Consider the following 12,648-nt stretch of genomic DNA (forward strand, 5'->3'; position numbering starts at 1 on the left):
TTAATGTGACACTAATCAAGATTATTATTATTATCATGCACTGGAATATGTCTTTCAAGATGTCATGTGAGAGTAATTTTAAGAAATGGATGTTTAAGCAATGTATCTTTAAGAAATGGAGCTCATCATATTACAGAAGCGATGTCAGAGGGTGGGAGGAGCTGAGCACACTTCTGCTTTTTTGAGTTTCAGTTTGAGAAAGCAGCTGGGAGTGTCTATGTGTTTTGCTGTGAGCTGCAGGAAGAAACACAGAGCTGGTCTGTTGATTTCTGCAATCCAAAGACTATAAATATATTGAACCTAATGTGTTCCTATATTTGAAGGTTTGAAGTCTTTTGGATGTTTAAAGAAACAGTTTGAAGGATTATTTAGTGTTGTAGTCTTTTGGGGTTATCTTTAAAGTAATGGGTGTTAAGATATTCAAGGTTTGTTTTTAAAAGGTTAATTTGAGTTCATAGAATAAACATTGTTTTGTTTTAAAAACCACTTGTCCATTTCTGCTGTATCACACCTGGAGAGTACGCCATGTGCTTCCCACACCACAATCTATTAAAAGTTGTGGGTCGGTTGAATTCCATGAAACACTTTGGGGTTCTGTAAACCCGGACCCAAAACAAAGAGGTTCAAGCTAAATTTTAGGGTTGTAGGCTACCTTTAATTGGTGCTCAGCTTACATGAACCTGGACCTCCTATTCAGCGTGAGACCACACTGCACTGCCCTTCACAATTCTGGAGATGAGAAAGGAGCATGAAGCTTGTGTGCTGCTTACATCATTTCCGTGAGGCACAGGGTAATCAGATAATATGATCCCCATGCCCACTCACAGACCTTGTCCAGTTTTTAGCCTAATATGTCTATAATCAGTAAAATGACATATTCAGTACTCACCCATTGTTCTTAATTAAATTGATACAAAAGATTGGATGTTCCAATGCCGGTTGACTTCAAACCAGTCCTGACGTCTTCAATACTTCTGGAACCATCTTAATTTGTATATATGAGATATTCCTTCCTGACATTGTGAGCCCAGAATTGGGGCATGGGTGGAAATTGGAATTTGTATGTGATTGATTTCTCTTCTGTCTCCCACAGTGTTAGAGCTGGAGACCCTCGCACATCTATCATTGCCCTCTCCTATTTCTGATCTGCATGCTATCCAGTGATATCATCCATCAGATTCTGTACATATGCCGATAACACCCAACTTAACCTCACCATCACATCTCTGAACCCACCTACTGCCTCTGGTTTGTCATGCTGCTTGTCTGACATGCAGTTTTGAATGAGAAAACATTTCCTCCAATTAGAATTGGGAAGATCAAAGCCATTGGGCTGGATTCTCCGATCGCCAAAATGGCGGAATTGGAGGTGGTGCCGTTTTTGCGATGCTCCGCCCCCTCAAAAACAGCGTACTCAGGGAGTATGCCGCACGCAGCATGGACTGCCTCAGGACGTCACCTGAGGCCCTGCCCCGATTGTCTGACCCTAACAGGCCGAGTCCCCGACGGCGTCGCTCGCGTGTGCTCACACCGTTCGGGGACCTCGCGTGGCGGCTGCGGCCTGTGTCCAGCGCCACCACAGTCGGGGGGGAGAGCCATTATGCTGGCAGGGGGGCTTCGGCAGGAACTGGGGGGACCAGTGGGAGGTGGTCCAGGATTGGCAAGGGGGGTTACAGGGAGGCGGTTTTTGGCAGGATGGGTCCGCGTGTGGCCAGCGCCATGTTGTACAGCATGGTCGCTACAGGCCTTCACCGTATGCATTCTCCAGCCTTATCTGCATGTAAAGCTGGGGGCTTTACACTGCATGGTTGCTAGCCCCCCACCGGGCGGAGGGTTGATGTGGGGGCACCGCCGACTTTCTGGTCGTTAGACCAGACGGATCCTGCGGACATAGCCACAGGATCAGAGAAGCCAGCCCACTGCCTTTGGTTCCTGCCTCAAAAGACAAAAGATCATTTACTTCCATCTCCATGACAACACCCATTTTACCACCTGCTTCAGCTCATCCATGACTTGGTTACCCCGAGACTCAACTATCGCAATAGACCAACCTTTTACCTTGTAAAACTGGAACTATTTGAAAATTTTGCTGTTCATTTCCAAACTCAAACTAAGTCCCATTTAATTATCATCCTTGTGTTCACTGAACAACATTGGCCCCAGGTCTGGACAAAAGCCTTGTTAAAAGAAAAGCATCTACACATGAGGCGAGATAATGTACAACTTAAATGGTTTGAAACTTGGGAAGGCTCTGTCACAGATATGTAATCCTGAACATTGAATTTTCTTCTGTGCATTCTGCTCAAATAATGCTTCTCACACACACACACACATGCCAAAAGGAATAATCCAGTCACTAATTTTAATTTGGGCTTCTATATTTGGGTGGATCATCCTTCTGACAACCGTTGATTCTACTTGAAACTGCTGTGTAGGCCATGATGTATGCCTGCCTTATTTGGAATCCTGAACCAGAACCATTGGAACCCAGGCAAAGAAGAATTCAGGCCCAGCGCATCATAGCCTTTGGTATTTTGGATGAAGAATTTCCACCTGGGTGGGAACAGGCAGGGCATAGGCATTCTTGCTGTTTAGCTCACTGGGCTAAATCGCTGGCTTTGAAAGCAGACCAAGGCAAGCCAGCAGCACGGTTCAATTCCCGTAACAGCCTCCCCAAACAGGTGCCGGAATGTGGCGACTCGGGGCTTTTCACAGTAACTTCATTTGAAGCCTACTCGTGACAATAAGCGATTTTCATTTCATTTCATTTCATTATGTCAATCCAGTGGCACAAATCATTTTTAGATTTGAGCCTGGTTAACATTCCGCCATCAGGCTGCTCCATTGCAGCTCACTGTTATCCTGCAGAAAATGGGACAACAGTAATCTCCAGCTAATCAGTCTAAAGCCTTTTTTTGGGTTGGAGGGATATAAAGGGTTGTTTGGGTGGTAATGTGACCATCAATTCACAAGACACGTGGTCTTACAACAGAGCCTGCCTGTGATGTGATGAACTGGAAGGCAGGCTCTGGGATCGACGAAGCACCGGGGTTGCAGCCTCTTCTGGTGACTGGGTGGTGGCAGTCGTCGAGGGTACGATGGCAGACTCTGAGGGTGATTCTGTCAGAGCTTCGTATCCGACTGGTTCGACTGGTGATGGGGTGCGCCGGAAACCCAAGGGCACGGGGGCGCAGAGCACGGGCAGCGAAACTGCAGGCGTGGGGGCGCCGGGCGCGGAGGGTTGGGTGGGGTGTAGTGTGAGGGGCACCTCAGCGGTAGTAGTGTCAGAGTTGGATCCTGCAGGTCCCGGAGGGAAACAGTGTCCTGACGGCCGTCAGGGTATTCGATGGACGCGTATTGGGGGTTCCAGTGGAGTAGGAGCACTCTCTCCATGAGTGGGTCAGTTTTATGGGTCCGGACGTGCTTCCGGAGGAGAACCGGGCCCGGTGACCTCAACCATGCTGGGAGCGAAACCCCCGTGGTAGTGCCCCTGTAAAAAACAAATAGCCGCTTGTGAGGGGCCTGGTTGGTGGCCGTACATAGGAGGGACCTAATAGCATGGAGCGCGTCGGGGAGGACCTCCTGCCAATGGGAAGTCAGGAGCTTCCTGGACCGGATGGTCAGTAGGACGGTCTTCCAGACCGTCGCGTTCTCCCTCTCCACCTGCCCGTTCCCCCTGGGGTTGTAGCTGGTAGTCCTGCTCGAGGCAATGCCCTTTTCGAGCAGGTACTGACGCAGCTCGTCGCTCATGAAGGACGAACTCCTGTCGCTGTGTACATAGCTGGGGAACCTGACCAGGATGAAGACACTATGCAGGGCCCTAATGACTGTGTGGGAGGTCATATCGGGGCACGGGATAGCAAAGGGGAAGCGGGAGAACTCGTCTATTACGTTCAGGAAGTGCACATTCCTATTGGTCGAGGGGAGTGGCCCTTTGAAATCGATACTTAGGCGTTCAAAGGGCCTGGAGGCCTTGACCAGGTGGGCCTTGTCTGGTCTATAGAAGTGCGGTTTGCACTCCGCACAGATCGGACTATCCCTGGTGATGGCTTTTACCTCCTCGGTGGAGAAAGGCAGGTTTCGGGCTTTGATGTAGTGGGCGAGCCGGGTGACCCCCGGGTGGCAGAGGTCATTGTGGATAGCTTTGAGGCAGTCGTCTTGCGCGCTGGTGCACATGCCGCGGGACAGGGCATCTGGGGGCTCATTGAGCCTCCCCGGTCGGTACATGATATCGTATTTGTAGGTGAAGAGTTCGATCCTCCACCGTAGGATCTTATCGTTTTTAATTTTGCCCCTTTGTGAGCTGTCAAACATAAAGGCAACCGATCTTTGGTCGGTGATGAGGGTAAACCTCCTACCTGCGAGGTAGTGCCTCCAGTGATGTATCGCTTCCACAATGGATTGTGCTTCCTTTTCGACTGAGGAGTGTCGAAGTTCTGAAGCGGAGAGGGTTCGGGAGAAAAAGGCGACTGGTCTCCCTGCCTGATTCAATGTGGCTGCAAGAGCTACCTCTGAGGCATCGCTCTCAACCTGAAATGGGGTGGATTCATCCACCGCCCGCATGGCCGCTTTGGCGATGTCCTCCTTGATACGAGAGAAGGCCTGACGAGCCTCATCCGATAGAGGGAAGAGTGTGGCCTTAAATAGTGGGCGGGCTTTGTCCACATACTGAGGGACCCACTGGGCATAATATGAGAAAAATCCCAGGCACTTTTTGAGGGCCCTGGGACAATGAGGGAGAGGGAGGTGTAAGATGGGGCGCATGCGGTCCAGGTCGGGGCCCAGGACTCCGTTTTCCACGACATAGCCGAGGATGGCTAGCCTGGTCGTGCGGAAAACGCATTTCTCCGTGTTGTAAGTAAGATTAAGTTTCTGGGCAATTTGGAGAAATCGATGGAGGTTAGCGTCGTGGTCCTGCTGATCATGGCCGCAGATGGTTGTCCAAGTATGGAAACATGGCCCGCAGCCCGTACTGGTGAACCATTCGGTCCATTGCGCGTTGGAACACCGAGACCCCATTCGTTTGTCCAAAGGGAACCCAGAGGAAGTGGAAGAGGCAGCCGTCGGCCTCAAACGCCGTGAAGTGGTGGTCCTCCGGGCGGATTGGGAGCTGGTGGAATGCAGACTTCAGATCCACCGTGGAAAAGATGCGATAGTGGAGGATCTGATTCACCATGTCTGCAATCCTGGGGAGGGGGTACGCATCGAGGAGCGTGAACCGATTAATGGTTTGGCTATAGTCCACTGCCATTCGGAATTTTTCCCCGGTCTTGACGACCACCACCTGAGCTCTCCAGGGGCTATTACTGGCCTCTATGATCCCCTCACGTAGGTGCCTCCGGACCTCGGTTCTGATAAACACCCTGTCCTGCAGGCTGTACCGCCTGCTGCGAGTGGCTACGGGTTTGCAGTCCGGCGTGAGATTGGCAAAGAGTGGAGGGGGGTCGATTTTTAACGTAGCAAGGCTGCAAATAGTGAGCGGGGGGCAAGGGCCCACCGAAGCTGAGTGTGAGGCTTTTCAGGTTACACTGGAAGTTTCGGACGCGACTGGTCCAACGTCACCGTGCTGAGTTACGGGTAGTCAGCGGCACGATCAGCTGTGCTGGAGTGGCCCCGTGATGACTGCCCTCTGAATTCGGAGGCTTCGAGGCGATTTTCTGAGTGAGGAGAGGAAGGATCCCAAGATGGCCGCCCCTGTGGATCGCGCGTGGCGGGCGGCGAGGAAGATGGCGCCCAAGATGGCGGCCCCCATGAGTCGCACGTGTTGTTTGGGGGCGGAGTCGGAGTACAGGCCGCAGCATTTCGGGGCCTGCGGGCCTGTGGAGTTTGAAAACGAGTGCCCTGGGAGGCTGCGGGAGAGTTAGGAGATGGGGCCTGCTTTGCCAGGCAGACCCGGGCATAGTGTCCCTTGCGACCGCAGCTGCTGCAGGTCGCGTTACGGGCCGGGCAATACTGCCGTGGGTGCTGGGGCTGCCCACAAAAATGGCACACTGGAGCTGCCAAGTGTGGCTCAACACGGCTGGGTGGCCGCGCAGCGCAGGCCTGGGGAAATCGCTGGTCGGGGGCCCAGGATGAGGTCGCTTGGTCCGCGGGGATCGAGATGAGGCTGCGGAACGAGACCTCCATGGTGGTAGCCAATTCTACCGTGTTCTCTAGATTCTGGGCCCCTTTTTCGAGCAACCGCTGGCGTACATAGTTTGATCTGAGGTCTGCCACGTGCACATCCCTGACGGCGTGCTCCATGTGCTGTTCGGCTGATACAGCCTGGTAATTACAGTCCTGAGCTAAAGTCTTTAAGTCCCGCAGGAATTCTTCCAACGACTCCGCGGGGCGCTGGCGGCGGGTCGTAAAAATATGGCGTGCGTAGACCTCGTTGATGGGCCTCACGTACATTCGATCTAGCCTGGCTAGGGCCCCCGTATACGAGTTAGTACTATTGAGTTGAGTAGATATACGGTGGCTCACCCTTGCGTGCAGTAGACTGAGTTTCTTCTCCTCTGTAGTTTCTGGAGTACTTGATTCAGCCAGGTTTAAAACCTCTGAGCCAGTGTTGAAAGATTTCTCTTGCCTCTGCAGCCTGCAGTTCTAGTCGGTCAGGTTTGAGGGCTGATTCCATAGTCGTTTCCTTAGTCGTTTTCTTCTAGTTTCCAAAGACTATTAAATTGATGTGACCATCAATTCACAAGACACATGGTTGTTGCACGTTTTACTATGGGCGTAAAACGCGTTTATTGGAGTGTATTAACACGCCTCCGAGTTCGACGTGTGCTTAACACTGCTAGGCTCTGTTCTATGTAATTATTTAGCTCTGGAGTCGCCAGTTGCCGTATAGGCAACGTCACAAGTATTCCAAGGTCAAGTTCAAAGTAATAAAGACGATACACCGATTAGTAAAGTTCAAACGATCAATATTTATTATACAGTTAATAATAAATACTCATGCACACACTAAGAGACTAAGCTACAACTAAACATAAGCAAACAGAATACTTATCTAACAGGAACAGGCAAGGTCAGAGAACGAGGCCTTCGTCCTGGGTTTGTCTGCAGCCTTCAGCAAGCGTTCTGGTACTTGGGAGTCTAGTGGGCTTGGATCGCGTAGCGAGCGTTGAACTTACGGTTTCGGCGGCTGGTGCTCAACGGCTGGAGTCAGGATACCAGGTGTCAGTCGGAGCCGGAGCACGGGTTTTAACAGACCGGACAACACGAGGTCCCTATCTTTTATAGGGGTTCCGTTGTCCTTCCCTCTTCTCGGGCGGGCTCTACCTATTGGATCAATTCCTTATCGATACTGGATTAATTCCCCAATGCGAGGGGGTCTCCGTGATGGAGGGGGCGTTTCTTATGTCCTTTTGTTTGGAGGTTTCTGGTGCCTCGATGTCTGGGTCTTGATTGGAATGTGTCCATTCAGAACCAAATGTATCTATTGTGTGGGTGTTCAAGTCTGATGGCCTCATTAGCATGCAAAGCGTTTTGCCATTTGCACCTAGCTAAGGTCTTTTCACCTGAGCCCAAACTGGTTTCTGCTGCTGCAGAATGCAAACTGCTCTTTGCAGACTGCTGTTCTGGCTGAACTGTCTGTTTCCCAGCAGCCTTCCATTTTAGTTTGGCTCAGTGTCCATTTTGCGTGGCCAGCATGGCTACATGGTTGGAAGTGAACAGTGGTTTTAATAGACTTACAACAGAGCCTGCCTGCGACGTGATGAACTGGCAGGCAGGTTCACGACTGCAAAGCTTTATACTTCCGTTTAGTCGGAGGAGCCATGGTCAGAGCCATGGGCAGAGCCAAGGGTGGAGCCCTGTACAAACTCCTCATCTCCCCCTATGGGCAGAGCCACGCAACTGCTCGTATACCGAGCTAACATGAATACAGCACATCATATAACAAGAGTGTGAATTACGCAGAATGTGATTCACCACAGGTGGGCAAGAGCTGAAACAGAAACCGAAAATGCTGGACAATCGCAGCAGGTCTGACAGCACCTGTGGATAGAGAAGGGAGCTAACGTTTTGATTCTGGATGACTCTTTGTCTCAAAAATTTTTTCAGAGTAACCATCAGGGTAAAACGCACAGAACCATCAGAAGTTAGCGATTTAAATCGCTTCAGTTGGATGGATCCTAGTCCAGTGCAATTGTTCAGAGGAAGTTAGCTCTTCTGGGCAATTTCCGGGTAAACCCTCACGTAGGAGCTTCTTTGTAGGATTTACAGCACTTCATAGGGGTACCTCCCTAAATGTGACGCTGGGGAACACGGACGTTGTGGGCTATTGAGTTTTTCCAGCACTTACTGTTTTCGTTGATTGCCGCAAAACCCAATTGCAGTCCCAGTGTTCCGTGACATGTTGAGTTGACGTATAACTTTTTTGATTAATCATTAAGCCGGAGTTTGACCCTATTTGGAAAATAAGTCTGACTGCAATAGTTGGATAATTAAAATATGGAATGAACAGATCCCAAGCTAATCTTCAACCACATATATATTTTGGTAGTTCTTTGCAGACTTGTTCGATTTCTGGGAGTTGAGTAAAATGATGAAAAGCACCAAAAGATTTGAACATGAAACTCCACATCCAAGGAAATGGGAGGTAAGCCATTCTATTGCTAATCGGGCCTCTTCTGACTTCTGGTCACATTTACATTGTCAGAATTAATAACTAGAATCTAATGACAAGGAGAAAATCTTCACTTACTTAAAAAGAGTAATTCATGTCATGGCTTTGCACAATCTAATTTTACCTGATGTATTTCAAGTGATTCCATTTATTAAAGAGCTCTCTAATTTCAAGGGCCAGGTTCTACAAAGGAAGGCAGTGCACAACCTGAGTACCCAGTGATTTCCATTTAACCAATGTTGGCGGTGAGAACACAGTGAAAAGATTTTTCACAGGTTATCAATAATTGGTTACCAGTAAATCATAGAATCCTCACAGTGCAGAAGGAGGCCATTCAGCCCATCAAGTCTGCACCGACCCTCCAAAAAAACACCCTACTAGGCCCACCCATCCCCGCCATATCCCCATAACACCACATCTTTGGACACTGAAGGACAATTCAGCATGGCCAATCCACTTAACCTGCATATCTTTGGAATGTGAATGGAAACTGGAGCACCTGGAAGAAAACCCCGAGAAAAGTGCAAACTACACACAGTCATCTAAGGCGGAATTGAACCCGGGTCCTTGACGCTGTGAGACAGCAGCGTTAACCACTGTCAGGAGAAAAATCAAGTGAGTGGGGTATGGCAGGAAGATTACCCATCCACCCTTAAATCAGAGGTCCTGAAATCACACCATATGGTTTTAATAATGAAACTGGTTAGCACCATTTTTTAAACTGCAGGTAGAGGAATTCCATGTTAATGTGTTCATTACTATTACCACACAGCATCATTTTACCCCGTATGTTCAAATACAATTGGTATGTATATGTTGGTGGAAGGGAATTTTATCATGTTGTGCTCAGTCTCCAACTTATCGTTTCAGCATATACCTGATTTTCAAGGTGAAAATTAATATCCGTAATGAAATCTCACTGTTCAGAAATTCAAACACCCAAACTTTAACCATGGTCTTAAGTATTACGAAATCAAAATGAGAGAAATACCTTTTTCATATGTACTGCCAGAAGGGATGATGTGATGCATTGAATATAATATGGGTTGCAATTTACTGTCCTCATCACGCCCGACTTGGTGCCGAAACGAGGCCGTTGAATTTTGTGAGAAGTCACGACCTGGATCTCGCCCGCGCTGGATGAGATCTTGATCAGCATACTCAAGGTTCATTTAAATATGCATGCGCCAGATTCTCTGGTCTCAAAGGAACTAACAGCCTCCCCAACGAGGCCTTGACCAGGCGTTGTTTGGTACTGGTCAACGCAAATGTAGACCAGGCCTAAAGGCACCTATGGGGTCACCCAGGCCTTGGTTGTCAGGGACGGGGGCACCTTGGTTCACTCTCTCTGACAGCTGGGCATTTTGGCACTGCCATTATGATACTGCCAGGGTGTCTGGGTGGCACTGTCAGGCTGGCAGGGGCAACACCAGGGTGTCAGGGTGGCAGTGTCAGAGTGCCACTTCCAAGGGTCAGGGCCTGAGGGTGTTCATGCCCATGAAAGGGGGGTGGGTGATGAAGGGTGGGGATCCGGAAAGGAGAGGGCCGAAAATGGGGGGATGGGGCAGCCTGAAAATCGGGGCCTTCAACAACCTCAGAACCGGGTGTTCCTCACTTGGGGATGTGTGGGGTAATGCCCATGTGTGCATGGGTGACTTCATCTGTGGGTTGGTGTGTGGGGGACCCTAAAGCTCACTTAGAGATCGGGACACCCTTTCAAAATGGTGGGGCGATCTCTGAGGAGCCAGTCTCACTGGCGAGTTCAGCTCTCCATTGCTGAAAACATTTCAAAGTGTGGGCTAGACCAGGGAGAACCTCCCCAAGGCTAAAAAAATGACTAAAAGCAAGATCTAATCAAAAACAAAATCAGAGTCCATTCCGGGCAGGAGTAGCGGGGTTGTTCCTGGTACTTGTAGTCAGGAAATGTCCTCCTCCCCCGCCCCGAGGCATTACTTAGCGTCATTTTAAAATTGCAGCCCAATCTCTCGACCCCCCCAAAGCCCCAACTCACCTGTTGGGGGTCGACAAGCACCCCCCCCCCCCCCCCCCCCACCCCGTGCCCCATCACATACCGGCAAAACCCAGGCCTGATCTTCGGCTTGGGCAAAATGCCAGCTTGGCATCTTGGCACTGCCAGCCTGGAACTCTGGCAGTGCCCCTGCAGCCCGGCAGTGCCATTTGGGCACCCTGGAAGTGCCAGGGTGGAACCCTAGTGGAACTGCTAAAATGCCAGGCTGGCAGCAACAAGGTGCCCTGGTGGCACTAGCAGTGCCAGACTACCAACCTGGTCAAAGGCTGACCAATTGTTCAGCCTTCGATCATTTGGAAGACCCTACAAGTGCCTGTACTTCTGGCCCCTGGTTATGAGCACCAGAACTAATCAGCGCTCAGCTGGGGTGTCCTTGCCGAGGCTGATAGATGCCGGGTGACTGTTTAATCCAGTGTCAGCATGGCTAATTCGGTTATCAAACTCATGTGGCGCATGGTCCCGCCCATTATGGGTGGGACACAGAACGCGATACCTCGCAAGAACTGGTTAGTTCCCGCCAGGAGTAACAACCATCGGGAAACGTGAGGAAGGCCTCTCCAAGGATCTACTGGCCATGTTCCACTCCGATTCTGGAGGGACACGGCCTGTAAATCGTGCCCCAATTGTGGGTAAATACCGGTGTCGATCTCAACCAAAAGGCTGCGGCAAAGATCCGACCAAACACACCCAAAATGACTCTGGGAAATATTTTGGCTGAATTCCGCTCATGAAGTCGAAAATGGCTTGATCAGACCTATCCTGTTAGATCATCTTATTTGCATAATTTGCTGGAATTAAGGAGTATCTGTTATGAAAAGCCCAATGTGTCAGGCAAGAGCAAAATAGCTGCCAATTATAGAACTTTATTGGTGCCAGGGGGAAAAGACCAGCCACTTGGGGTGTGAGGGGTGGTACAACGTCATGGGACACTGGTACCAGTGTGTCATGGATGCCAAGGAGATAAAGGAGAGGGAAAGGCATTCATTTTGTTGGCCACCTCCTCCAGGTCATTGGAGACCCCTGGGTGGTTGGGGACAGGGCAGGGTGGTACCCTGGCTCTCCCTCTGGCACCCAGGTACCTGAGCACTGCCAGTGTGGCACCTTGGTACTGCCACACTGTTTTGTACACTGCTTAGATGTTGCCGTTGCATTAGGGTGAAGGCATCTGATTTGAAAAAATATCAGGAGCGTCGGAGCATAATGAGTCTACTTAACAACTTGCTCTTAGTCCCCTTTGTGCTAGTTAACTTCATTGGGGAGCTCTGAATCCCCCTAATGCACAGAGCACTACCGGTCTCCACGTTCACTTTCTGGGGAGAGGCATTCAATGCATTTCAGCACACAGGGTGCCCACCACTGTAATACTGGATTTGTATAAATATCCTGGCTATATTTAAATAGATACCATCAATGATACTGTAAGGGAAGCATAAAGTAAACATTAAACTAATTACATGACTTTTAATAGTTAAGCAGTAGATTGTTGATAAAGGGATCCACTCCTTGTTAAATATTTGTTAAAGTGGTACGGTAGATTTGAATTTACTTTAAAATTAAATTTTTCTTTAACCTAATGGGAACGATTCTCCGCTCCCCACACCGGATGGGAGAATCGCGGGAGGGCCAGGCGACACATTTCACGCCCCCCTGGTGCACCCCGGGATTCTCCCACCCCCCCGCTCGGAAGAATCTCCGGATGGGCCGAGCGGCCTGCCGATCGCGACCGGTTCACGACGGCGGCAACCACACCTGGTCGCTGCCGTCGTGAACATGGGCGCCAAAGGCCCGTTTGAAGCTTGTGGGGGGGGCCGGAGCGGGGAGTGAGCACCACGGCCGTGCTCGGGAGGGGACTGGCCTGCGATCGGTGCCCACCGATCATCGGGCCGTCGTCTCAAAGCAACGCACTCTTTCCCCTCCGCCGCCCCGCAAGATCAAGCCGCCACGTCTTGCGAGGCAGCGGAGGGGAAGACGGCCACCACGCATGCACGGGTTTGAGCCGTCAGCC

The 12,648-nt window shown here is 50.3% G+C and overlaps 1 protein-coding gene across 3 annotated transcripts in view; it reads left to right on the plus strand.

Moving 5' to 3' along the window:
• The window catches only part of gckr (glucokinase (hexokinase 4) regulator), a 134,985-nt gene that overhangs the window by 17,975 nt on the left and 104,362 nt on the right, over nucleotides 1-12,648 (plus strand). For all 3 annotated transcript variants that reach the window (XM_038799951.1, XM_038799950.1, XM_038799952.1), the window contains one exon: nucleotides 8,492-8,587. In XM_038799951.1, the coding sequence (XP_038655879.1) occupies nucleotides 8,531-8,587 (57 nt within the window). In that variant the 5' untranslated portion in view covers nucleotides 8,492-8,530. The remainder of the gene's footprint in view (nucleotides 1-8,491; nucleotides 8,588-12,648) is intronic.

The sequence above is a fragment of the Scyliorhinus canicula genome, chromosome 6 (genome assembly GCF_902713615.1).
Source record: "Scyliorhinus canicula chromosome 6, sScyCan1.1, whole genome shotgun sequence".
Lineage (NCBI taxonomy): Eukaryota > Metazoa > Chordata > Chondrichthyes > Carcharhiniformes > Scyliorhinidae > Scyliorhinus > Scyliorhinus canicula.